This window comes from Dasypus novemcinctus, chromosome 23 (genome assembly GCF_030445035.2).
Source record: "Dasypus novemcinctus isolate mDasNov1 chromosome 23, mDasNov1.1.hap2, whole genome shotgun sequence".
NCBI classification, from domain to species: domain Eukaryota; kingdom Metazoa; phylum Chordata; class Mammalia; order Cingulata; family Dasypodidae; genus Dasypus; species Dasypus novemcinctus.
In genome coordinates this window covers 53,132,494-53,157,134 of record NC_080695.1, presented here as the reverse complement: position 1 = coordinate 53,157,134, position 24,641 = coordinate 53,132,494, and the positions used below count along the sequence as shown (strand labels likewise).

Genomic DNA, 24,641 nt, shown 5'->3' with positions numbered 1-24,641 from the left:
ATGTATGGGACCCCTGCATGATGTCATGCACGTTTGCGTTGTAAATTCACAACTTTTACTATATACTTATTGCTTAAGTATGTTCATGTAGAAATGATATAATAATAATAGGGTAGGTTGGGGGAAAAATACTTTGATTAGTAGTAATATTTGGGGGATGCTCTTTAATCATTAGTTAAAAATGTTTCACGACATTGCAAGGTATAGGTCGTAGGGTGAGGTGTGAGAGCCCTGTATTATATTATGTATGTTTGTTTTGTAAGTTCACAACTATTACTATACACATATTGTTTATGTATGCTTATATATGATGGATATACTTTGATAAATTTCTAAAAATTGTAAAAATGAAAAATATTGACTGTTAGATGGATATAAACGTTAAGGAGGAAAATCAAGCAGGGAAGGGGCAGTGTCTTAGTTTGCCAGTGCTACTATGACAATTACCACACACTGCTTGGCTTAAACAACAGGAATTTATGGACCACAGATTTGAAGGCTAGAAGTTCAAAATCAAGGTGTCAGCAAGGCTGTGATTTTTCCAACGTCTGTAGGGTTCTGGTGATGGCTTTCTGGCAATCCGCCAGCACGTGGCAATCTGTGTCTGTGTGTCTCCTCCACTGGTTTCTTCTACTTCCATGTCCAACTCCCTTTGTTTGTAAAGACTTCAGCCATATTAGATCAAGGGCTGCCCTCCTTCTGTCTGGGCACACCTTAACTAATAACATCTTCCATGATATGTTTACAAATGTGTCATACCCATAAGATGGGGTTTAGGACTTGAACATGTCTTTTGTGGGGATCATAATTCAATCTCCAGTAGGCAGGTAGGCAATATCAGATGGGAGAGGGTTCCTGTGCTATTTAGAGACCTGTAGGGGACAAGATAGCCAACCAGGTGGAAGAAAGAGATGCTAACAAGCAAAAAGACGTGAAGCAATGCTGGGCTACAGCAAGCTTGCAGGGACACATGAGAGCCCATTGCTACTATTCTGGAATTTCACAAGCTGGTTGCTAAAACATTGGTAGCTTGAAACTGGCAGGGGTAAGGATATTTGTACCACGGGACGTTGGCAAACAATACAAGGATATTTTTGTTGGTTGTGTTCCCAGAGGGCCAGAACTTCAAAGGACAGCAAGGCAATCCCCGTAGGCAGGCTGGGGCGGACTGAGCCAGGGGGTGAGCAGTGAGAGAGGACATCAGAGGAGATTATGTGAAGTCCTGTGGGCTCTTGAGGCTGCTGCCAGGAATTTGCCTTTTATTCTGATAGCGAACCATCAGAGGCTTTTCAAAAAGAACTACAACAGCAATGGGTTTATTTAGGTATAATTTGCATCCTGTAAGATTCACTCACTCTAAGCATACAATTTCATGATTTTGTTAGTAAACTTACAGAGTTGTGCAATCATCGCTACAATCAAAACTTAGAACATTTCTATTACCTCAAAGAGATTCCTCGTGGCCATTTTGCAGGCGTTCCTGGTTTGAATCACTCCTGGAAACCACTAACTGACTTTCTCTTTCTAATTACTAGAAGGTTTTGAGTAGAGAAGGGACGTGGTCTGGCTTCATGAAATCACTCTTGTGTCCTATTAAAATCTGATAAAATCCCAGTTCTCTTCTCAGATTAGTTGGCAGCCTGAATTTTCAGCAGTGAGGAAGAGACCACCCACCTGGACAGGGGTTAGGAAAGACAACTCAGGCGGGACAGCTGGTGTTTAATCTCCCAGGCCTTGTGAGCAAGCTTAGGGGGTGGGTGCCCTGGCCGGTTCAAGCCGCTGGGCCTGCTGGCTTTGGGCTCTGTTCTCGCTTGGCTGGGTCTGAGGCTAAAGTTCCCCGTGGAAGGCTGAGTCAGCCACTTGCCTTTGCCAGCCTGCAGGGAGCGGGGCGGGACAGAGGAGCCCAGCGGCTTACAGGCAGTCAGCTCAGCTGAAGCAGAACACCCAAGGCTTTCGAATTTCCTGGGTTCAAGAGCAAGGTAATGCTGGAAGAAATCCTTCAGGGGTCTAGGGATGGGCCTGGGTGGAGCTCAGGAGAGTGAGGAGCATGGGGGGCTGGGGAAGGGGAGACCCTGAGGCCACAGGCCCTGAGTTGGGGGCCACAGAGCAGGCTGGGGCCGAGGCCTTTCTAGACCTGGAAGCCAGTTTGCCTCTCCAAGACTCACTTTATCTGTAAAAGGGAAAACTTTCACAGGGAAAACTTCCCTCATAGCTCTGTTATACGGATGCAATGAAAGAATGTTTATAAAGCACTTTCAAAATGCTCAGTGGTTATTATTATTTTTCTTGTTGCTGGAATATGTTTTTGCCCATTATTATTACCATTATTCTCTTATTATTATTGTTCTCAAGTGGCATTGGGTAGAAGAGAACTGAACCTGGGGACCCAGCCCTAGGCTAGGGCTTCTCAAACTTCAATGTGCCCAGCACTCACCTCTGGAGCTCGTTCAAGTACAGATCCTAATTCCATGGGTCAGGGTTGGGGCCTGAGGGTTTGCATTTCTAACAAAAGCTCCCAGGCAATGCTGATGCTGTGGCTGACCCATTGATTACACATAAGACACTAAAAGTGCACCGTCCCATACAGAAGCCACTTGTTACCTGTGACTGTCGAGCATTTGAAATGTGGCCAGTTCTAGTTGAGATGCACTTGTAAAGGTAAAGTACACATTGGATTTTGAGGACTTAGCGTGAAAGAAAAGAAGGTAAAATATCTCCCTAGTGATTTCTTTTTATATTGATTGCATATTAACTTAATAATAACTTTGGACATAGCTGGTTAAATAAAGTATTATTAAAATTAATTTCACCTGAGTTTTTTTTTTTTTACTTTTCTCAATGAAGTTGCTAGAAATTTTTAAATTAAATGTGTGGTTCACATTACATTTCTGTTGGAGAGCACTGCCCTAGAACTTTCTTTGGCTTTGTCATACAAGTTCAGGATTGGCCAAAGGCTTTTTGAGGGGTGACCTTTGAAGGGTGGAACCTCGGGCAGTGGGCGCTGGGTTTCTGAATCTCAGGCTACAAAGATCCACGGGCAGTGAGAGGTGGAAGGAATGAACCTTGGGCTCAGAGAGGAGAAATGACTTGACCACTTGACCAAAACCACACTGCTGAGATGAAAGTCCAAGACCCCATCCTGAAAACGATGGTGCTATCATCACCATCAGGACTCCCTGCAGGCTGCTCCCCAACCTCAGTTCCCTCCCCAAAGCCCAGCACTCAGGGAGCTGCTCTCTCTCTCTCTAGTGACAGGTAGGTGGCAGCAGCATGGGGCTGTGGCTGAAAGGCCAGCTCCTCCAGGCCCTGAGGAGTGCCCGGGGACTCTGTGGGACCCCTGTGCAGCCACCACCTTTCCCTGGACCTCAGAAGGCTGTGGCCACCTGGGAAGCCATCAGCCTGGGGAGGCAGCCTGTGCCTGAGTACTTCAACTTCGCCCATGACATTCTGGACGTGTGGAGTCAGCTGGAAAAGGTGAAGCCTGCTTCTGTCTTGGTGTCCACCTTGGGCAGTTGAGGCCACCTTCAGGTAACCTGATGAGACTCAAGGTTACCAGACAGGTGGCGGTAGACGTTTTTGCCTGGGAATTATGCAAATCCTGAAATAGAAACTTATATTAACATTTAAGCCTTTTAAAAACAGTATGACCAAGATTGTGAGCTGTAGATACCCTTGCCCAGTCCTTGATATGTCTCACATCCCTGAGCCTGAATCACACAGTTATGCTCCTTTGGATTCCTGTGCAAACCTTCAAATTAAGTGAAGGAGAAAGCTTCGGCCTTATTATCTCTCTCACGCTCATGTACTTCCCACTTATAAGGAGAGTGCGGGGCTCAGGCTCCAAGCTTTTCACAGGCCAAAGTAGCTACCAAGAATTGAATAAGATTATCGTGATTTCATTGTATGTCTGTGTGTGCCTTTCCTTATTTTCCCTTCTAGATACGCCTGTCATGTTTCCCTCTGCTTTTCATGGTTACCTTTTATTTTTAAGTATTGTTGACTTTTTATTTACATCAGGGGGATACAAAATTTTATTTCCAAGAAATTTATTGTTTCATTTTTTGATGAGCTTGTTTAATGAATAAATAGGAAGGGAACAATACTGCTAGCAGATGTAGTGAAATTATACTGTCTGCAGATATGATAAAACTTATGTAGGTGGTGTGGACATAACTGACTCTAAAGAATAGACTTTGCCATCAGACAGATTTTGTTCATCCATTTACTTGCAGTGTGACTTTTGGTGAGTGTCCTAACCTCTCTAAGTCTTAGTTTTGTCATCTATAAAATGAGAGTAATGCCATCTGCCAGTCATGGTTGTTATGGGAATTAAATATGAGGTATATAAAAGTGTTGGAGTCAGGATGGCCCAATTCTAATTCTCTACAATTGTAATTATAAGTCATCCTTTCTACTATACTAGGGGACATCCTTAGAAGACTTTTCCCAATGATAAAAACAATTAAGCAGGGTGATAACTGTGAAAATAGCAGAGTAAGGACCTCTGAAAATTCCTCTTCCATAAAATCAGCAAAAATTGGCCAAAACAATAGCTATGATTAAGATTTTGAGAACTCTGGAAACTATATCAAAGTCTTGCAGCAACTTGGGGAGTATTATTTAAAGAACACTGCTCATTCTAGGTAAAAGTTATAAGCTCTATGGCATTTCTATTCCCATAATCTGCTCTCTAGATACATGGTAGCCTCAATAAATAACATCCCACATTACCAGTCCTCCTGGCAGCCATTGGAGAGAGAACATTGGAGCTGGAGCTCTTTCAAAGCCTCATTACCAGAGAATTTACAGTATTTGACTTCTTTTTTGAGCCCTATTTGTGAGGCTGTCAGTATTTTACCTGACCCAGAGCTCTCCCAGTGTCAAAAGCCTTTTCCCCAAGGAACATTTATCGAGAGCAATTACAAGTAAGTGTTTTAACTTTGCAGCTGCCTGAGCTAGTAGCTGTCAGTTGGCACAAACAATAGACTAACCAAAAAGCTATAGAGGAAAAGCTGGGGGATGGTATGTCCACAGGGGCTTTGAAAATTTTTACATATTCCTGGAAATCTAGAAGGTCACACATGTAAGTATGTGCATGCCCAGGGTTGTGTACATACTCAGGAAAGACCTAAGAATATCCTAAGTGCTCACCTCTGGCTCACCTTAAGATTTTAAGCAAATAAGAAATGAAGGTTAAGGTGGAGTTGTCAATTGCTTGGCTAAAAGTCAAAGGTATGCCCCAGCATGCACCCAGAACCCCTCAGCAAAGACTGAGAGATTTATTGGTCCCAGACATTTAAGGAAATCTCTGACTAATCATAAACTAACCACTTTAGAGACCGTGCATGAAGAATAGAGACTTCACAGAATTAATTCAGAAAAGTCACTAAACAAACAATAATGACAACAAGCAGCAACAACAAACCCTGAGCAACTCTGATTTCCAGAGTTGTCACATTATGTAATTTTAAACGTTAGGGGTACAGTACAAAATTACAAGACAAGCAAAGAAACAAGAAAGCATGACTGCAGTAGACAAAATTCATGGCTCCCCAAAGATGTCTACATCATAATTCCTGAAACTATGAATATGCTATTTTACATGGCAAAAGGAACTTTGAAGGTATGATTAAATTAAGGATGTTTGGATGGGAAAATTATTCTGGATTATCAGAGAGGGACTAATATAATCACAAGGGTTCTTAAGAGAGGAAAGCAGGAAGGTCAGAATCAGAGGAGATGTGGCATCAAAGGCACATCAAAGGTTAGAGTGATGCAGGGTAAAGAGCTGAGGAAAGTGGGCAATCTAGAAGCTGGAACAGACAAAGAAATGGACTCTCCCTAGGACTTTCAGAAGGAACAAAACTCTGTCATCACCTCGATTTTAGGCCATTGAGACTGATTTTGGACTTCTGATCTCCAGAAGTAGAAAACAAATTTATGATATCTTACACAAATTTTGTGGTATTAGGTGCCTAACAAATATGTAAAATGCAGAAGTGGTTGCCTCTCTCTCCTACTTGGGCATGCCCACACTCCCATCTTGAGTGTGCACTTTTGCTTTACAATAAACTCTTGCTTACTTGCCTAAAAAAATGTGGAAGTGAATTTGGAATTGGCTAATGGATAGAGATTGGAAAAATTTTGAGGGGTGTGGTAGAAAAAACCTACTTTGTCTTGAATTGACTTTTAGTAGAAATACAGGTATTGATGATGTCGCTTTGAGGACTTAGAAGGAAATAAGGAACATGATTGAGAATACCTATATTATTTTAGAGAATACTTAAATCATCATAAATGGAAATATGGAAACATTCTTTATGAAAACATTTATGTAAATATGAACGTTAAAGTGGCTACTGGGGAAAGCTCATAAGGAAATGAGAGGCATATTACTGGAAACTGGCTGAAAGGGGATCTTTTTTACACATGGGTAGAATGCTTAGCTGAGTTGTTTCCTAAAGTTATATGGAAAGCAGAACTTACAAGCAATGAACTTGGATATTTAGCTGAAGTTATTTCTCAGAAAAAATGTTGAAGGTATGTCCTGATCTCTTCTTTTTGGTGCTATTAAAATGCCAGAAGAAAAAGATAGTTCGAAGGAGGAAATGTTAAGCAAAAAAGAACCAGGACTTGATGATTTGGGAAATGAAATTCTCAGTCTGTTCAGATTGCAAAAGAAGCTCAGATTAGGAAATTCTTCATCAGGAAAGTGTGCTCTAGAGCGAAAGCCAAGTGTTGCCAGACAACATTTTGTTCGGGATCAAAAGATTACACTATTCAGTCAAACAGACAGCTCTTTGAAAGAGTGACCGTTATTAGTGAGCTTACAGAAACAAAAAGGAATATAAGAAGTGCTATAAACAATGGTACACCAAAAACATAGATAATAAATAAACAATTTCTTAGAGAGACACCCTCCTAAAACTGACTCAAGAAAAAACAAAAAATATCAATAACAAGTAAAAAGGTTAGGTAAGAAATTAAAAAAACAAACATATCCCACAAGGAAAATCCCAGGACCAGATGGCATCACTAGTGAGTTTTACCAACACTTAAAGTAGAGTAAACACTAATCCATCACAATTTTTTCCAAAAAATAGAGGAGGTGGTAGTATTGCCCAATTCATTCTGAGGTCAGTATTGCCCTGATACCCAAACCAGACAAAGGTATCAAAATGAAAACAACAGAACAATATCCCCTATAGCTATAAACACAAAAATCCTGAAAAAATACTAGAAAACAAAATCATGCAGTATATAGAAAGGGTTATACACTATGACCAAGGGTGATTTATACCAGAAATACAAGGTTGGTTCAAAATACAAAAATCAGCCAATGTAATATACCATATGAATAGACTAAAGGCTAAAACCGCATGGTTGTCTAAATATATGAAAACTCCAACTTAAACAGAAAAAAACGCTTAACAAAACTGATGATAAAAACACTCAACAAAATAAGAACAGTGGAAATTTCCTAATAAAAGTCATGATAAAATTCATGATAAAATAGAAATTGTGGGCATTTCCTCAATTTGATAATGGATGTCCATGAAAAACCCATAGCTAACATTATATTTAATGTTGAAAGTCTGAAAACTTTCCTCTAAAATCAGGAACAAGACAAGAATTTCCATTCTCACTAGTTCTATCTGACACTTTGCCAGAAATACTAGGAAGAGAAAATGGGCAAGAAAATTAAATAAAAGACATCCAGTTTGGAAAGGAAGAAGTAAAGCTATCCCTATTTTCAGAAGACATAATCTTGTATGTAGAAAATTATCAGGACTATACATATACACAGACACAATGAAACTACTGGAGCTGATGAATGAGATCAGCAAAGCTTCAGGATACAAGATCAATGTACAGAATCAATTGTATTTCTATACACTAGCAATGAACAATCCAAAAATGACAGTAAAACAACTCCTTTCAAAATAAACCAAAAAGATTAAAATATTTAGAAATAAATTGAACCAAAGACGTGCAAGACTTATACACAGAAAACCATAAAACATTGTTGAAAGAAATTAACAAAGACTTAAATAAATGGAAAGACAGCTCATGTTCATAGATCAGAAAACTTAATATTGTTAGGATGACTGAATATCCCAAATTGATCTACAGATTCAATGCAATTGCTATTAAATCCCAGCTTCTGTTTTTGCAGAAGTTGACAAGCTGATACTAAAATTCATTTGAAAACATAAAGGGACCAAGAATAGTGCAAACAATCTTGAAAAAGAAAACGTTTGGAAGACTCACACTTTCCTCTTTCAAACTTGCTACAAAGCTACAGTATTCAAGAGAGTGTGGTATTAGTCTCAGGGAAGATACATAAATAAATAGAATAGAATTTACAGTCCAAAAAATAAACCTTTACATCAATGGCCAATTGATTTTGACAAGGGTGCAAGACAATTCAATGGGAGAAAGAATAGTCTTTTCAACAAATGGTACTGGGAGAACTGGATAGACACATGCAAAAGAATAAAGGTGGACCACTACCTCACACCAAATACAAAAATTAACTCAAAATGCATCAAATTCCTAGAAGAAATAGCTAAAACCATAAAACTCCTAGTAGCAAACATAGGTGTAAATTTTTATGACTTTGGATTAGGTAAATGGATATTAGACCTAAAGTCCAAGCAACCAAAGAAAAATAGATAGATTGGACTTCATGAAAAATAAAATTTCTGTGCTTCAAAGGATGTTATGAATAAAGTGAAAAGACAACACACACAATGAGAGGAAATATTTTCAAGTCATGTATCTACGGGTATACTAGCCAGATTGTATAAAAAGGTCTTAGAACTCAATAATAAAAAGACAACTAAACCAATTTAAAAATGGGCAAAGGATCTGACTAGACATTTGACTAAGTAAATTTACAAATGGCCAATAAAGTAATGAAAAAATGCTCAACATCCTTAGTCATTAGGGAGATGCAAGTGAAAACCACAATGAAACACCACTTCATACTCACCAGTATGACTATAATTTTTTAAAAAGGGACAATAACAACTGTTGGTGAGGATGCAAGGAGCAATTTGAACCTTTGTACATTGCTGGTGGGAATGTAAAATGCTCTAGATATTTTGGAGAACAGTTTGCATTTCCTCAAAAAGTTAAATAGAATTACCATATGTCTAAGTAATGCCACACCTACATATATACCCAGAGACTTAAAAACATATGTCCACATAAAAATTTGTACATAAATGTTCATAGAGGAATTAATCATAATAGCAAAAAAAATGGAAACAACCCAAATGTCCAAGCACTGAGAAATGGATAGAGATAATATGGTATATCCATCCAATGTGGAATATTTTTCAGCCATAAAAAGGAAAGAAATATTGATACATACTACAATATAGATGGGCCTTGAAACATTATGCTACATCAAATAAGTCACACATAAAAGGCGACATATTGTATGGCACCATTTATATGAAATATCCAGAATAGGCCAATCCGTAGAGACAGAAAGTTGATTAGCTGTTGCCAGGGCATAGGGTAGGGGGAAATGGAAAGTGATTGCTGATGAACATGGGATTTCTTCATGGCAAGATGAAATGTTCTGGAATTAGATAGTAGTAATGGATGTGTTACCTTGCAAATATCCTAAGAACAATTGAATTGTATAATTTAAAATGGGGAATCTTATGGTATTGTGAATTATCTCAAAAAAAAGGGAAGATACAGAGAGTATAAATCATATGCTACCTTGTACATTAAAAAGGTGGGATGGCCCAAGGAACAGAGTCTACAACTGCAAGCAAGAGAGTCCCATCCATCTGCCCCATGGGATCTAAGCCCCCTCTCAATTAGAGGTGGAGTGGGCATCACCATGCCAGAATCCTCAGGGTTGGGGAATGAATGATGGACTAGAGTAGACTTACCATTATTCTACTATAGACTTATTGTTATTCTAGCAATGGAAGAACGTTCATCACTGATGTGGAGGCGGTGGCCTCTGGAGGTTCTGAGGGGAGGGAGAGGGAGAAATTGGTGTAATATGGGGGCATTTTCAGGACATTGGAGTTATCCGAATGATAATGCAATGACAGATACAGGCCATTATATACCTTATAATAACTTACAAAATTGTGCAGGAGACAGTTCAAACTATAATGTAAACTACAATCCACACTTAGTGACAATGCTCCAATATGTGTTAATCAATTGTAACAGATGTACCACACTAATGAAGATGTTGTTAATGTGGGAAATTGTGGGAGGGGTAGGGAGTGGGGCATATGGGAATCCCCTGCATTTTTTATGTAACATTTATATAATCTAAGTACCAAAAAAAAGTTTTTTTAAGGTGGGATGGCACAAATATATATATTTATGTTTGCATAAAAAAACCGTAGAAGGTATGTAAGAAACTAATAAGTGGCTATGCATTGAGGTGGTCAAGTGTGGAACAAGGTAAATAGCCACCAAGGTGGGAGCGAGACTTCTCAATGCACACATTTCCATGCTTTTTTCCCCTCCGTCAAGATGGCTCCCTCCTGTGTCTGCTCATTATTTCTACTCATTGTCTGCTCATCTTCTTTAGAAGGCACTGGGAACCGAACCCGGGTCTTCCCATGTAGGAGACTTGAGCCACATCTACCTGAGCCACATCCACTCCCTGCTCGTTGTGTCTGTTGTGTTACCTTGTTGTGTCTGCTTGTTGCATCAGCTCATTGTGTGTCTGCTCATTACATCTACTTGTCTTCTTTAGGAGACACTGGGAACTGAACCTGGGACCTCCCATGTTGGAGGTGGGTGCCCAACTGTTTGAGCCACATCTGCTCCCTCTCCATGCTGTTTTGACTTTTGAACCACGTGACCGTACTAAACATTGTGAAAAAAAAATTTAATGCCATTAAAAATTTTTTCTTTAAAAACCAGCAAACAATAATCTTCATAAAATGGCTTCTCTTTATTTTCTGCCTGCACCATTGTCTAGGCTGGGCACCGGCCTCCAAATCCTGCATTCTGGTGGGTCGACGGACTGGGAGCAGAGGTCAAATGGAGCTTTGAGGAGCTGGGGAAGCTGTCCAGGAAGGCGGCCAATGTGCTGAGAGGCGTGTGCGGCCTGCAACCTGGGGACAGAATGATGTTGGTGCTCCCACGGCTCCCGGAGTGGTGGCTGGTGAGCGTGGCTTGTATGAGGACAGGTCAGTGAGCAGGGCTGGGAGTCCAGTGGGGTTGATACAGTTTGACAGGGTTTTGCAGTGGCCTCAGGACTTGGAGGGATGGAAAGAAATGAACCCTATGGGGAGTTTTGTTTACTTCCCTTTTGCCCAACAATCACAAACTTGATTGTGTGCAAGGGCCAGACAGTGATGTAAATGTGTACAGCAGGTGAAGTGTGAGGCCGTAGGGAACAGTGAAGACTGTGGTGAACTGGAGATCCTGTGTCCTGTCTAATGGGGCAGTTACTTCTTTGCTCCTAACAAATACTGCCATGCAGTAATGAGAGCCAGTGTTATCAGAGTTTCTGGTTTTGTAATTGAAAACACTGGACTTTTAAGAGAAAATGTAAGCCTTTCAAAGCTGGTACCTAAATCGTTCGTAAATGATTCTGCTGGTTTCGGGAATACCAGTATGCATGCAGCCTTGCCCTAGTCCCTAGATTTTTACCTGGAGACCGAGAATCAGTGGAATTAGGGATGAGGTGCTCTCATAACCAATCCACATTAGTTTCAGTCTTAAACTTTATTACAGTAAGGGACAGTACAGAGGGACAAATAATCAAAGCTGTAAGGTAGGCCTGGGGGAGAAGCATCCCCCTGCTGTCATGACTGCTCACGGCATCAGGGCCTCTGATATCCTTGGGCTGAGTCCTACAGCAGAGGAGCAGACGAAGCAAGAGAACACAGCCTGGTGGCCCTGGAGAGCCTCTGCTGATGCCCACTGGCACTCTTTTCAAGGGGCTGAGGCTTTAGGGAGGTTTTACCAAAGCAACCTGACCAGTTAAGACGGGGAGCCGGTTTCTCCATCCCCCAGAATCTTTGGACCACTCAGAATGTTGCCCATCCCCTTCCAGTTGTGGTCTTGATGGGATTGGCCCAAATCACATGATTAAATGTGTCCAGAGAACAATTTACCCGAAATACAGGTGGTTTCATAAATAATGTGTGCAAAAGAGATGTATAAATTCATGCTAGAAAACTAGCTTTTCTCTAAGAACAAGTTTTATTCAACCAGGTTGTGAAGGGATTATCCAAAAAAAGGGGAAACTTTAATTTTAATTTTTGTATATATTTCCACAATATACAAAAGAGAAAGAGAGAATGGATGCCATTAAAGTGTTTCCAGTTCTCAGGGAAACTGGCACATAGGTTGGAGGAGCTCTCCATATTCCGCTATGACATACAAGGTCCTGTTTTTCAAAAATTTATTTTATTTACTTTATTATTTTTCTTTATCACCCCTGCCCCTAGATGGTTCTCTCATCTGTCTGCTCATTGTTTGCTTGCCTTTTCCAGGAGGCACCAGGAACCTAAACAGGGACCCCAACTTGAGAGGCGAGTGCCCAACAACCTGAGCCACATCCGCTCCCAGTGGGCTACCGCATCTGCTGGCTTGTGGCATCCACTTGTTGTGGCAGGGGCAGAGTCTAGCTTGCTGTGGTGGGAGGTGGCGTTTGATCATCTTCTCTTAAGAAGTACTGGGACTGGAACCCAGTACCTCCCAGGTGGTAGGTAGGTGCCAAAGGGGTTGAGCCACATTCACTTCCTACAAGGTTCTTTTAAATAAGAGTCATGGTAAGGGAACCCTGCACTTTTCTTGAACACCTACTATGTGCCAAGCATTTTGTTAGGAAATATGCATGACCAAAACTTCCCTTTGGGGTATTATTAGCATTATTTATCATGTTACCTCAATGGCCCCGATTCTTCCAATTATACAGTTTCACCCATTTTTCTGATGTCCAAACAAAATAACTCAAGACCACATCCCACCTTGCCATGCCAACTCTAGCATCCACTCCAGTACTGTAGAGGCTCATTTTTACATTCTTGCATTCCCATATTCTCCTGATAGGCACTTGGCCCTGCTCATCCAGTCTCCTGTGTTTGATTCATTTCTCTTGCTGACAGCTGTGGCTGTCTATCATCTGCTTTGCCCTCAAACTTGAACACGACCCACAAAGCACCACAAACATATCTCCGTGTGGGACAGTCATCTATTCAAAATAACTAAGAAAGAAAATTGTCAAATAAGGGGATTCCATTCAGCTAAAAAAATTCATGTTGGGATTTCAATCCTGTAAAAGTTTGAGATATACAACAAAGAGCAAGGAGCCTTGGTTCATCCTCCATGCTGTCTTGTGTCCTTGAAATTTGCCGTTTCTTCTGTCTTATGTCCTTGCTTACTAATTGGCTGTGGCAAAGCAACCAGTTCAGAACCACTTTCTTCTCATCTCTGAAATGAGTGTTAGACTCAATGGAGTGTTGACAACCTGCATTTTGAGAAACTCAAATGATTTTTTAAGTGTCTGATTCAATTTGAGAAACTCAAATGATTTTTCAAGTGTCTGATTCAATTTTCCCCCTATGTTTTGTTTCCTCACTCATTACTCTTAGGAGATCAACTCAGCCATCGTCAGAGTTGCCTTGGTTGAATCCTGGAATCCCCACCTACCATATCCCCCACCAAGCAACCAGCACCTACATACCTGGGTTCTTTGTAACAATTTATTTGAAAGATACAAACAGCCAGTTGGACTAGGTAATCTCTAAGACAATGTAATATGATGGTGAATATTATGGACTCAGGTTTACCTCTGCTTGGGTCCACATTTCCAGCTGTACAGCATATTAGCTGTGTGACCTCAGGCAATGTATTTCACTTATTTAAGGCTTAAACATCTAAGCCTTAATTTCTTCATCTGCAAAATGGGTATAATAGAATCTACTTCTTAGGGTGGTGAGGATCAAATGAAATAATACATGTAAAACTCTTAGCACCTGTAAAATGCTCCTTAAATATTTTCTAGATTTCATTATCATCATTATTGTTACCTTTTCCCAGCACAGGCATTCCAACCTTCTCCATCCCCTTCCTGCCCCCATCACACTTGGGACTTTTGGTCTGGACCTCTGCACAGGGGTCCTCTCCTCTTCCCCCATCAACAGCCTTTCTCTGTGTGCTGTCAGGGGTCGTCTTAATACCCGGCGTCTCTCAGCTGACAGAGAAGGACCTCAAGTACCGGCTGCAGGTGTCCAGAGCCAAGTCCATTATTACCAGTGACTCTCTGGCCCCACGGGTGGACACCATTAGCACTGACTGCCCCTCCCTCCAGACCAAGGTGCTGGTGTCAGACAGCAGTCGTCCAGGCTGGCTGAACTTCAGAGAACTCCTTCGGTGAGTTGGGGGTCTCTGGGAGGACAGCACAAAACAAAGCTGAGGCTTGTCTCCTATATGCCGTAAGAGGTGGAACACGTTGCTGATTGCACATGAATGAAAGAGTCAGGGAGGAATGCTCACTTTGGAAGCTCTAGACTGACCTGAGACCTAATCCTGGTGACCACCTTAAGATGGGTCAATGGTTCAAAGTCACTCACTCAGTCCTGGATCTGTCACTATCTTTTCTGTGCCTCATTTGCCTGTATGTTGGTGATGCTAGTTATAGAGCTATAAGCCAGAATAAATGATATAACCTACCTGATGCTTTAGTGTATAGTAGATGATCAATTAATATAATAATAGTGGTAATGTATTGAGTGCTTATTGTATGCTAGGCTCTGTGCTAGGTAAGTATTAATGTATATTCATTCAACCTACAAAGATTCAATAAATATCTACTTTGAGACAACCTTGTGTTTGGTGCTCAGAGTGTGATAATGAATAACACATCATCTTAATTAATCTTTGAAAACAAAACCCTATGAAGTATGCTTGATCCCAGTTTTACATGGGAGAAAAATGAGTCTTGGAGAAGTAAAGGGACTTCCTGAAGTTCCTAAAAAAGAGTCAAGTCAGGATCAAAACAGAGATCTGCCTTATCCCAAATCCAAGACTACTTCTGCCTTTGAGCAAGGTCCTGGTAGAAACCTATCTAGGAATTTGAGACTTTGCCTGGCTAGAGGCTAGAATCAAAAGGGGTGCCTCTCATGGGCCTGCACCATTGAGTCCCAAATGCCCATTCCACACACCAGCTGCATCATATTTACCTGGGTATGGTTTTGAATATAGATCCCAAGGACTCACATCTTACCTACTGAGTCAAACCTATTTGGGCATGGGCCCTGGAATCTGCAATTTTTTAAAAACCTGCCCAGGTGATTTTGATGAGTTACTGGGTTGGCCTAGACCACTAGTTCTCAATTTTGATTGCCTTTAGAATTACCTGTGGAGCTCTTAGAAACTATCAGTGCCCAGGCCTACCCTCAAAGATTCTGATTTCATTTTTGTGTGGCCCAGGCAAGGTATTTCCTTTAAAACTTAAGCAGGTAGTCTGAAAGATTGAGAACCAGTGGCTTAGATGATTCTACAAATCACAGAACTGTAGGAATTACCCAGATCTCAAATCCCCGAAGTTGAGGAACACTTTAGAGAACGGCTCGAAATTGCCAGGAATTGATGGGGGGACAGGCTGTGCCCAAATGTGCAAAAGTATGTATGTGTATGTGTTCCACCAGAAAGTTCCTCCTGCTCTGTAAAAAGAGCATGAGTTCTTTCGAGTTAGTCATTTAAGCATTTTGAGTCTCAATTTCCATATCTGTAAAAGTGTTGTAATGATAGTACCTACCCCATGAAGTGGCTGTAGGGATTAGAGACTAAATGCAAGCTGGAGTCCCCTGCACAGTGCTTGACATGTGGTATATATTAAAGTGTTAGCCAGAATTGTTGTTATAAATATTATTGTTACTATTATATTACTATTTTTCCATACTAGCATCAAACCTATTATTTTCACATTTTACAGAGCGGCATCCACAGAGCACAGCTGTGTGAGGACTAGAAGTCAGGACACACTCTCCATCTACTTCACCAGTGGCACTACTGGGGCCCCCAAGATGGTCGAGCACTCCCAGTGCAGCTATGGACTGGGTTTTGTGGCCAGTGGAAGGTACTAGGAACAGATCACCTGGTGGGTCCAAGAAACAGAACGCGAGTGAGCTGGAAGAGTGTGATGAGGGGGAAAACAATCAGAGCTGAGGTCAGAGAGCTAATGAGGGAGAAAACCAGGTAGAATCTTGAAGGCTCTGGCTTTTACTCTGAGTGAGATCAGAAACCACTGGAAAGTTCTGAGCAGAGAAGTGACATGATCTGATTTGCTTTTTAAAAGAATCACTTTGGATGCTGGGTTGAGAATTAACTACAGAAGGCAAGGAATGAAATAGGAGAAAGGTTAAAAATGGCAAAGCTGGTAGCTTGCCCAGGCTAGTAGTGGTAGGAATAAGAAGAGGTGAGGTTCTGAATGCATTTTGAAGGTAGACCTAATAGTGTTTGCTGACAGGTTTGATGTGGGTTGAGAAAGAAAAGAGTCAAAGATGATTCTCAGGTTTGTGGCACCAATGGCCAGAAGCATTAAATGATTTGGAGAAGACATGGGATGAGCAAGTCTGGTGGGAGGAAAACGAGGACATTGTAAGTTGGAGATGCCTATTGGACATCTTTGCCCTCCTAGTTAAGAACAGGGATGATGAGTAGGCAGTTGGATACACATGTCTGGAGTTAATGAAAAAGAGTCATTCAGGAGTTATCAGCATAAAGATGGCATTTAAAGCCATGAGATTGGAAGAGATGAGAAAATAGTAATATAAATGGAAAAGAGAAGAGGTCTACAGACTGAGCTCCTGTGGTATTTTTACATTGAAGGGGAGGGGAGGAGGACTCACCAAAGAATACAGGGAAAGAAGAGCCAATGAGTAGAAGAAGGAGCAGGAAAGTGTGTGTCTCAGAAACTGAGTGCCCAACATGACCGTTTTTCTACTTCCCATGTTTGCAGGCATTGTTTCCCCTTCCCAGGCTGCTCGGTCTTCTCTGCCACACCTGTGTACTTTCTATATGTCATTTAAGTCTAATTCAGATGTCACCTCCTCTATGAAAGCATGTCACAGACCCCACCTTTACCCTTGCTCTGGTTAAGTGCCCATTCTCTGTAATCACACAAGGCTCTGTGTTTACCTCTATCAAAGCGTGTACTCTAGGGGCTTCCTAGATTTTTATATTTATTGAACTATAAGCTCCTTGAACAAGACTCATCATTCATTTCTATATCCCTAATAACAAACCAGTGTAAGTGCTGAGTAAATGTCACCTGAATAGATTAAGTGGACTTATCACACTGGATTGAGATTATTTGCTCTTCCATATATAACTCCCACTAAATTGTGAACTTCTTGGGAGCAAGGAATCTTTTAAATTCTGTACCCATAGTGTGGGGCACAGGTATGTAGAAGTTGTTCAATAAAAGCTTTTTGCAACGATAGGTGGCTTATGGTTCTTATGCATGTTTGACAAGCACGAGTACTTGCCATGGGAAGGACTACAAATAAGGTGATAAGGGCAACGGAATCCCTTTGAAAAGCAGAGGCCTTGCTGAGGATGCTGACTCTCTACTTCTTGGCAGGCAGTGGGTGGCCTTGAGCGATTCGGACATCATGTGGAACACGACTGACACTGGATGGGTGAAGGCAGCCTGGACCCTCTTCTCTGCCTGGCCTCATGGATCTTGCATCTTTGTACATGAACTGCCCCAAGTTAACGCCAAAGTAATTCTGAATGTAAGAGACAAAAACAGCATCTATATGTTGGGTGAAAATGAGTGGGAAATAGCTTCGGAGTTTGCAGTAGAAAAGGCATGAATTAGTGGCAATATGGCTTCTTTGGTGCTTAGGCTAACCACAGGTTCCCAGGACCTTCCATAATCTGGTTCCTGCCCACTCGATTATGCCTCCAGTCGTTGCCTATGCCCTAGATAGATCTCTGGAAATTAGCCCATTTCGTATCTCCGAACCTTTGCATATCCTCTTTCCTCTCCTGCGGGGTCTCTCCTTCTGCCTCCTTCTTTCCTATGCTCCTGTCAAATCTTTGGGCAAAACCGTTGCCTACGCCCCTCCTGCATGCCCTGTCCATGGTACTGAGCATGAGTCTCTAGAGCCCTGGTGATCCGGCTCAACCTCCCAGGGTCTTCTTGTGGGGAGGGAGGAGAACTGAAGGACCCAGAGATGATATGGGTCACCTTCCTTCTGCCCTCCACATCCTAACTGCCATCCCTTAAAGCAGCGGAGGGCCCATCTGCCCAATCTCTTAGTTTTGAAGCAGGTTGTGGTACATGATGGGTAATAGCACAGGGTATGCAGTCAGTTAGACCTGGCCTCTGATCCTGCATCTTTCAGTTGCTAGCTGTGTGAACTTGGGAAAGTCTCCTGGCCTCTCTGAGTATCCACTTCCTCAACTACAAAAGAAGGCTAATAACATTTTATAGGTTTTTTGTAAGAGTGAAATGAGCTAATATATATCAAGGGATCAACACAGGGCCTGGTACAGTATAGGTTCTTAACACATATTAATTATTATTACCATTATCAGATTCACCAGCATTCATTCATGTAAGCCTTGATCAGCCAGTGTCTGCCTTCTCCTGTCACTGCCCCCAGCCTTGACACAGTGCATTAGTTATCTATTTTGCTGTGTAGTAAATTATCACCAAAAGTACCAGCTTAAAATGAGCATGTGTTATCTCACAGTTTCTGAGGGTCAGGAATCCAGGAGCAGCTTAGCTGGGTGCCTCTGGCACAAGGTCTGTCAGTGTCTGCTGGGGCTGCAATCATGTCAAGGCTCAATTCACCCTGGAGAAACTCACACGTGTGGTTTGTGGCAGACTTCAGTTCCTCACTGCTCACTGGGCCTTCAGTGCCTTAGGATGTGCATTTCTCCGTAGGGCTATTGGCAACCTTGCAGCTGACTTCCTCCAGAGAGAGTGATTCAAAAGAGGGAGAGTGGGAGCATCCAAGACAAGCCAGGGTCCTTTTAGAAACTAATCTTGGGAGTGACATTCCATAACTTCCACAGTGTGCTATTGGCCACACACAGCCCAACCTTGGTACACTGTAGGAGGGGCCTCCTCAAGGGTATAAATGCTGGAAGGGGGCAAATCATCTTGGAGGCTGGGTACTTCACAGTTATCAGTTTCTCTCCTTTGATGATGAATAGATAAAGACCCAAATCACCTGCTGCATTTCCAGGAAGTACCACTTCAGGGACTCTAAGCAGATCCTCTAGCCTTTGTTTTGTTTTAGACTCTCTCTCGGTTCCCGATCACCACCCTCTGCTGTGTCCCCACCATCTTCCGGTTGCTTGTGCAGGAGGATCTGACGAGGTATGGTGCTTTGGGGCTTACAGATGTGAATATACACCACAGGTACACCCACCTTCGTTTCTCTCTCTCTCTCTCTCTCTTTCTTTCTCTTTCTCACTCACTCACACACACAGACACACATTCCCTACAGAAGCACAGAGGCACATCTGCTCCTTAAACAAACACACTCGTGTATACACATACAGACACAACTCACAAGAATACACATCAGTACCCTCATAGACAACCCTTGAGGATGAGCTACTGGCCTACAGGAATTTGCATCCAACTGGAACATGTAAAGCTTTAGGGAGTCTGAAATGTCAGCACTTGAGGTGGTCTCTCACCTCACCACACACCCATGGGTCATTTCCTTGGCAATGTATATGTATTACTTCTACATAATTAGAGAAATTTTTGGATGATCATTAGTTAGCCTATGGAATGGGGCTTGTAGCCATGGCCCCTATGTCTAGTGGGACTAAAAGGTCACCACAGGGGAAGTCCCATTCTTCAGCCCTATATTAACCTCAGCCAGTCACTCTCTGAGTGAAGGTCATTGGGTATCCAAAGGGAGGAGACCAGAAAATGTGGATGGCACCCATTCAAACCCTTTATGGAGAGGTCCATCACTCTTCAGTAACCTACTGACCCTGATCCATGACTTTCCACCCCTTTCCTCTTCCAAGACATGGGAAGTTAGACCCCCTCTGTCTTCCCTAACCATAAGTGTCTGCCTTAATGTGCTTAAGAGAGTGAGGTCTTACGTGGAACTCAACATAAACTCTTCTATAATCTAAGAATTTATCCCACTCATTGATCTATATATATATCTTCACATTGGCATTTTGGCTGAAAGCAGGCTCTGGGCCATTTGTTCAAGAATAATTTGATTGAAAGACACTAGGCAATAATTTAGTCAAAACCAATTTGATCCAAAGGAAAAAAGATGTTTGAAAATGTATTTGCCATCATTGGTTTTCCACATCTTGGATAATTTGTTGAACTGAAGAGTAGTTTTGCAACATATTTAATGTCTAGGAATTTTGGACCCAATTGTCAAAATCTTAGAGCTCTAAGAGCACTAAGTTTCATTATTAAATTATTTATAAATGATTTATAATTTCCAACCAAATTATTGCTTGACCAATTTATTTTTAATCAGTTTGTTTCTGCATAAATTTTTTGTGCCAGTCCATCTGAAGTTCATCATGTTATGCCAAAAACCTCCTATATGAGGTTCTGGTTTTATTCCAAACTCAGAATTAAAAATATATATATATTAACTTCCCATGAGGAACATGACTGCAAAGTCAGAGGATGGAACCTTTGGAGTGAATTATAAAACACGGGAGTTTACCCTCTGGTGCTTTGGGGAGGGCACAGCCTGGACCCAGGCATCTGTGCTGTAGAATGGGGTGGCCCTGGGAACCCTGATGTGGCTGCCTTATTTTGCTGGCTGAGAAAGGTACCAGTTTCAGAGCTTGAAGCACTGTTTGACTGGAGGAGAGGCCCTCAATCCTGATGTGAGGGAGAAGTGGAAGAGCCAGACGGGCTTGGAACTGCATGAAGGCTATGGCCAGTCTGAGACGGTGAGCACTGGGTGGACCTGGAGGCCCTGCCCCAGGTCCCCTCCTCTGACCCCAGCCAGCCAGAGCGAATGACTGGCCCACAGCACCCTCCAGCCTTTCCAGCTGCCATCTTGGGGAGGCCTGCCTGCAGGGAGAGCAGATGGTAATAAAATTCCTTTTGGATTAAAGGGGTGAATCACACATCTTAGCCCCTGATACATGAAACTATTCTAAGAGAGGGAAACGTGAAAAATTCAGGAGTCAGTTGTCCCTTTGTTGGTTGAATTTTAAAACTTTTCCAAAGATTTGATTTTTTTGGGTAGTGGGATGTATAGTATAGGGAATGTGGGTATCTAGTCCCCCTCTAAGAGGAATATGGAATAGGATAAGCAGGGGGTTTAATGCCCAACATTGCTTTTTTCACAATTATTTCCAATGAAACAACTCTCAGGGGCATGGGTATTGTTTGTCTCCACCAGGACACCCAAAGAGCTGTTCTGTCTGTGGTCAGGGCCCAAGACCCTAAACCATATGCTCTACAACTGTTCTGGTAGGATTTGGGATCAGTGAGTCTTTTGGACTTAGTAACATGTCAGGTTCTTTATGTGAGTACTCATTACAGAGCTCGATAAATGTTGATATGGAAAGAAAGAAAGAAAGAAAGAAAGAAAGAAAGAAAGAAAGAAAGAAAGAAAGAAAGAAAGAAAGAAAGAAAGAAAGAAAGAAAGAAAGAAAGAAAGAAAGAAAGAAAGAAAGAAAGAAAGAAAGAAAGAAAGAAAGAAAGAAAGAAAGAAAGAAAGAAAGAAAGAAAGAAAGAAAGAAAGAAAATTAGGATAAAAGGAAAAAGAAAAAGAAAGAAAAAAAGAAGGGAGGAAGAAAGGGAAGAGAAGGGAGAGAAAATGAATAAAATGAAGGAGAAGAAAGAGGGAAGGAGAAAGAGTTGGAAAGCAGGGACAGAGAAGGGATGGACCAGAATGGAATCTAAGGGGAATAGGATCCTTCTTATTGGTTCTGGTTTCTCTCCAGGTTGTAATTTGTGCCAATCCAAAAGGCATGAAAATCAAGTCTGGATCCATGGGAAAAGCATCCCCACCTTATGATGTGCAGGTATGCAGCCTCTCCCAATCACTGGAGAGGGCTGGTTTGAAGAGGAGTGAGACTCAAGCCCTTTGGTTAGCAACACAGGCTAGGCAGGTGGGGGGCCTGGTTGTGCAGACATCCACACACCTTCCTGTGATTTTTCCATCAGATTGTGGATGACGAGGGCAACGTCCTGCCACCAGGAGAAGAGGGGACTATTGCTATTCGCATTAGACCTGCCCGGCCCTTCTGTTTCTTCAATTGCTATTTGGTAAGAGGCAGAGGATAGACCATTCTCAGCAATTACTGTGTGCCAAGCACTGGGCTCCACACCTTATAAACATCTTTGTTTAACTCCTCCAATAACTGTACTATTGATAAGAAAACGGAAGCTAGAAAGGTGAAGTGAGTTATTCAATGCCATATAATTAGTATGGGCAGGGCATGGGATTTGAACTTGCATGTGTCTGAGAGCATGACGATATGACAGGTGACAGCAACCCTATTATCTTAATGATGAGACAAGTGAGGTTCAAGGAAGTAAAGCAACTTGCCAAAGTCAAGCTGCTATTTCATGTCAGAGCCTAGTTGTCACAATTCTGTCTGTCTGGAGTTGCCTGGGTTTTACAGTTGGGTTTGTTCCCTGAGATTCTAGTCCAAGTTTCTTTCATAATATAATAATTACGTCTCCCTTAAACCCACTGTTTCAGTTTCTTGGCTACTAAAACAAACAGCATGCAATGGATTGGTTTAAACAACAGGAATTTACTGGCTCATGGTTTTGAGGCTAAGGAGAAGTTCAAAATCAAGGTGTCTTCAAAGCGATGCTTTCTCCCAGAAGACTGTAGTATTGGGAGGCTGGCTGCCGGCAATCCTTAGTCCTTGGCTTCTCTGTCACCTGGCAGTGTGCATGGCGGCCTCTCCTGGCCTTTCTTCTGCCTCTGCTGACTTCCAGCTTCCGGCTGCTCCCTGGGGCTTTTTTTGTCTGACTTTCCCTCTGCTTATAAAGGACTCCAATCATACGGATTAAAGCCCAACCGGATTCATTTGGGCTACAGGAATGGATTAAGTTTAAGACGATGTTTTTCTGAGTTGCCTAGCTCCAAGCCACCACACCCACTCTTGTATCTATCATGGGTTTTCTCTTTTCTAAACTCCTCTCTAAAAAATCTACTGAAATGGCTCTCAAACTTGGCTGCACATTAGAAAAACCTGGAAATCTTTAACAGTAATTAATGCTTAGCCCCCACACCAGCCTAATGCTCGCCAGGTGATTTGAATGTGCTGCCAAGCTTGAAGACGACTGCCTTATGGAAGTGCCATCTGGTGTGGATATTAAGCTGTCAGTCACCTATGATATTGAAGCTAGCAGGTAAATAGCCCATTTGTTTTTGGGATGTTGTATCTGATATTTGTATTTTAGTGTTTTTCTCTGTGATTATTAGAGAAATTGTCTCTAACTAAATTTTACCTAAAATCCCAGAAACTTACCTCCAGAAAACCAAAAACCATAGTAATCACACCAAGCAGAGATAAGGTTAACATTTTAAGGTATTTCTTTCTGATCACTTTTGTTGGCAGTGATAAATTCTTGATCTTCCTGAGGAACTTACTCACTCATTATTTCCTGAGTATGTGCTTCATGCCACTAGGTGTACACCAATGAGCAGGAAACATGTGGCCCTGGGACTCACAGAACTTACACTCTAGTTGAGGGAAACAGATGATAAATAAAAGACAGTGAAGTGATAGAGAGTAAATGGAAGGACAATGTCTATGATATTCATAAATCCCTGTATTTGTAACTATTGATAGATGATGATGATAGATAGATAGATAGATAGATAGATAGATAGATAGATAGATAGATAGATGGATGATAGGTGGCATAAAAGTCCATAAAGTATAACAGAATATGCAATCTTTCTGGATCTGTGACAATTCCATTGAATGCTAGAGTAATTTGTAGAGATACTTGCTGGCCAATAACCTTCCCTTCAAATTTCCTTTCCAAACACCAGCACCAGCAGTTTGGGATCTTTTTTGTTTTATGAGGTAAACTTTGCAGAACATAAAATTAACCATTAACCATTTTAAAGTTAACAATTCAGTGTCATTTTATATATTCACAATATTGTGAAAATGTCACCTTTCTTTGGTCCAAGATATTTTCATCACCCCAAAGAAAATGCCATACATACACCAAAGAACTGAAAACAGGCACTCAAACAAATACTTGTATAGAAATGTTAATGTCAGTACCATTCACAGTAGCCAAAAGGTGACAACCACTCAGATGTCCATCAAGTGAAGAATAGGTAAACAAAAGTGGTCTACCCATACAATGCAATATAATTCAGTCATGAAAAGGAATGATGGGCTGATACCTGCTATAACTGGGGTGATCTAGAAAACATTATGTTTAGTGAGTTCATTTTTAACTAAGAAAAAAATATTAAATCTCTTCATGAGAATCAAGGCACTTGTGAAAGGTAACAGACTGTCAGAACAGAGGTAGGCTGTGAATGATGAGTGGTCAAGCTCATCCTCTCTCCTCAGCATGCACATTTCAATTCAAGTTGGTCACTCCCAAAGAGCCAAATACATCTAAGTCAATTTTACATCCAGAGTTGTTTCATAAGGAAATGAACTGTCAAATGAGAGAC

The 24,641-nt window shown here is 41.5% G+C and overlaps 1 protein-coding gene across 4 annotated transcripts in view; it reads left to right on the top strand.

Moving 5' to 3' along the window:
* Window positions 1–1,858: 1,858 nt before the first annotated feature.
* The window catches only part of ACSM5 (acyl-CoA synthetase medium chain family member 5), a 45,862-nt gene continuing 23,079 nt past the window's right edge, over window positions 1,859–24,641 (top strand). Inside the window, exons 1-11 of one of the 4 annotated variants that reach the window (XM_058286351.2) lie at window positions 1,880–1,979; window positions 3,250–3,474; window positions 10,973–11,183; window positions 12,498–12,536; window positions 14,172–14,379; window positions 15,944–16,087; window positions 17,594–17,747; window positions 19,266–19,345; window positions 20,793–20,916; window positions 21,922–22,002; window positions 22,145–22,246. In XM_058286351.2, coding sequence (XP_058142334.1) covers window positions 3,271–3,474; window positions 10,973–11,183; window positions 12,498–12,536; window positions 14,172–14,379; window positions 15,944–16,087; window positions 17,594–17,747; window positions 19,266–19,345; window positions 20,793–20,916; window positions 21,922–22,002; window positions 22,145–22,246 — 1,347 coding nt within the window. In that variant the 5' untranslated portion in view covers window positions 1,880–1,979; window positions 3,250–3,270. Of the gene's footprint in view, window positions 1,980–3,249; window positions 3,475–10,972; window positions 11,184–12,497; window positions 12,537–14,171; window positions 14,380–15,943; window positions 16,088–17,593; window positions 17,748–19,265; window positions 19,346–20,792; window positions 20,917–21,921; window positions 22,003–22,144; window positions 22,247–24,641 lie in introns of all 4 variants that reach the window. The other 3 variants (XM_071211311.1, XM_058286352.2, XM_058286353.2) reach the window with 3 other exon arrangements.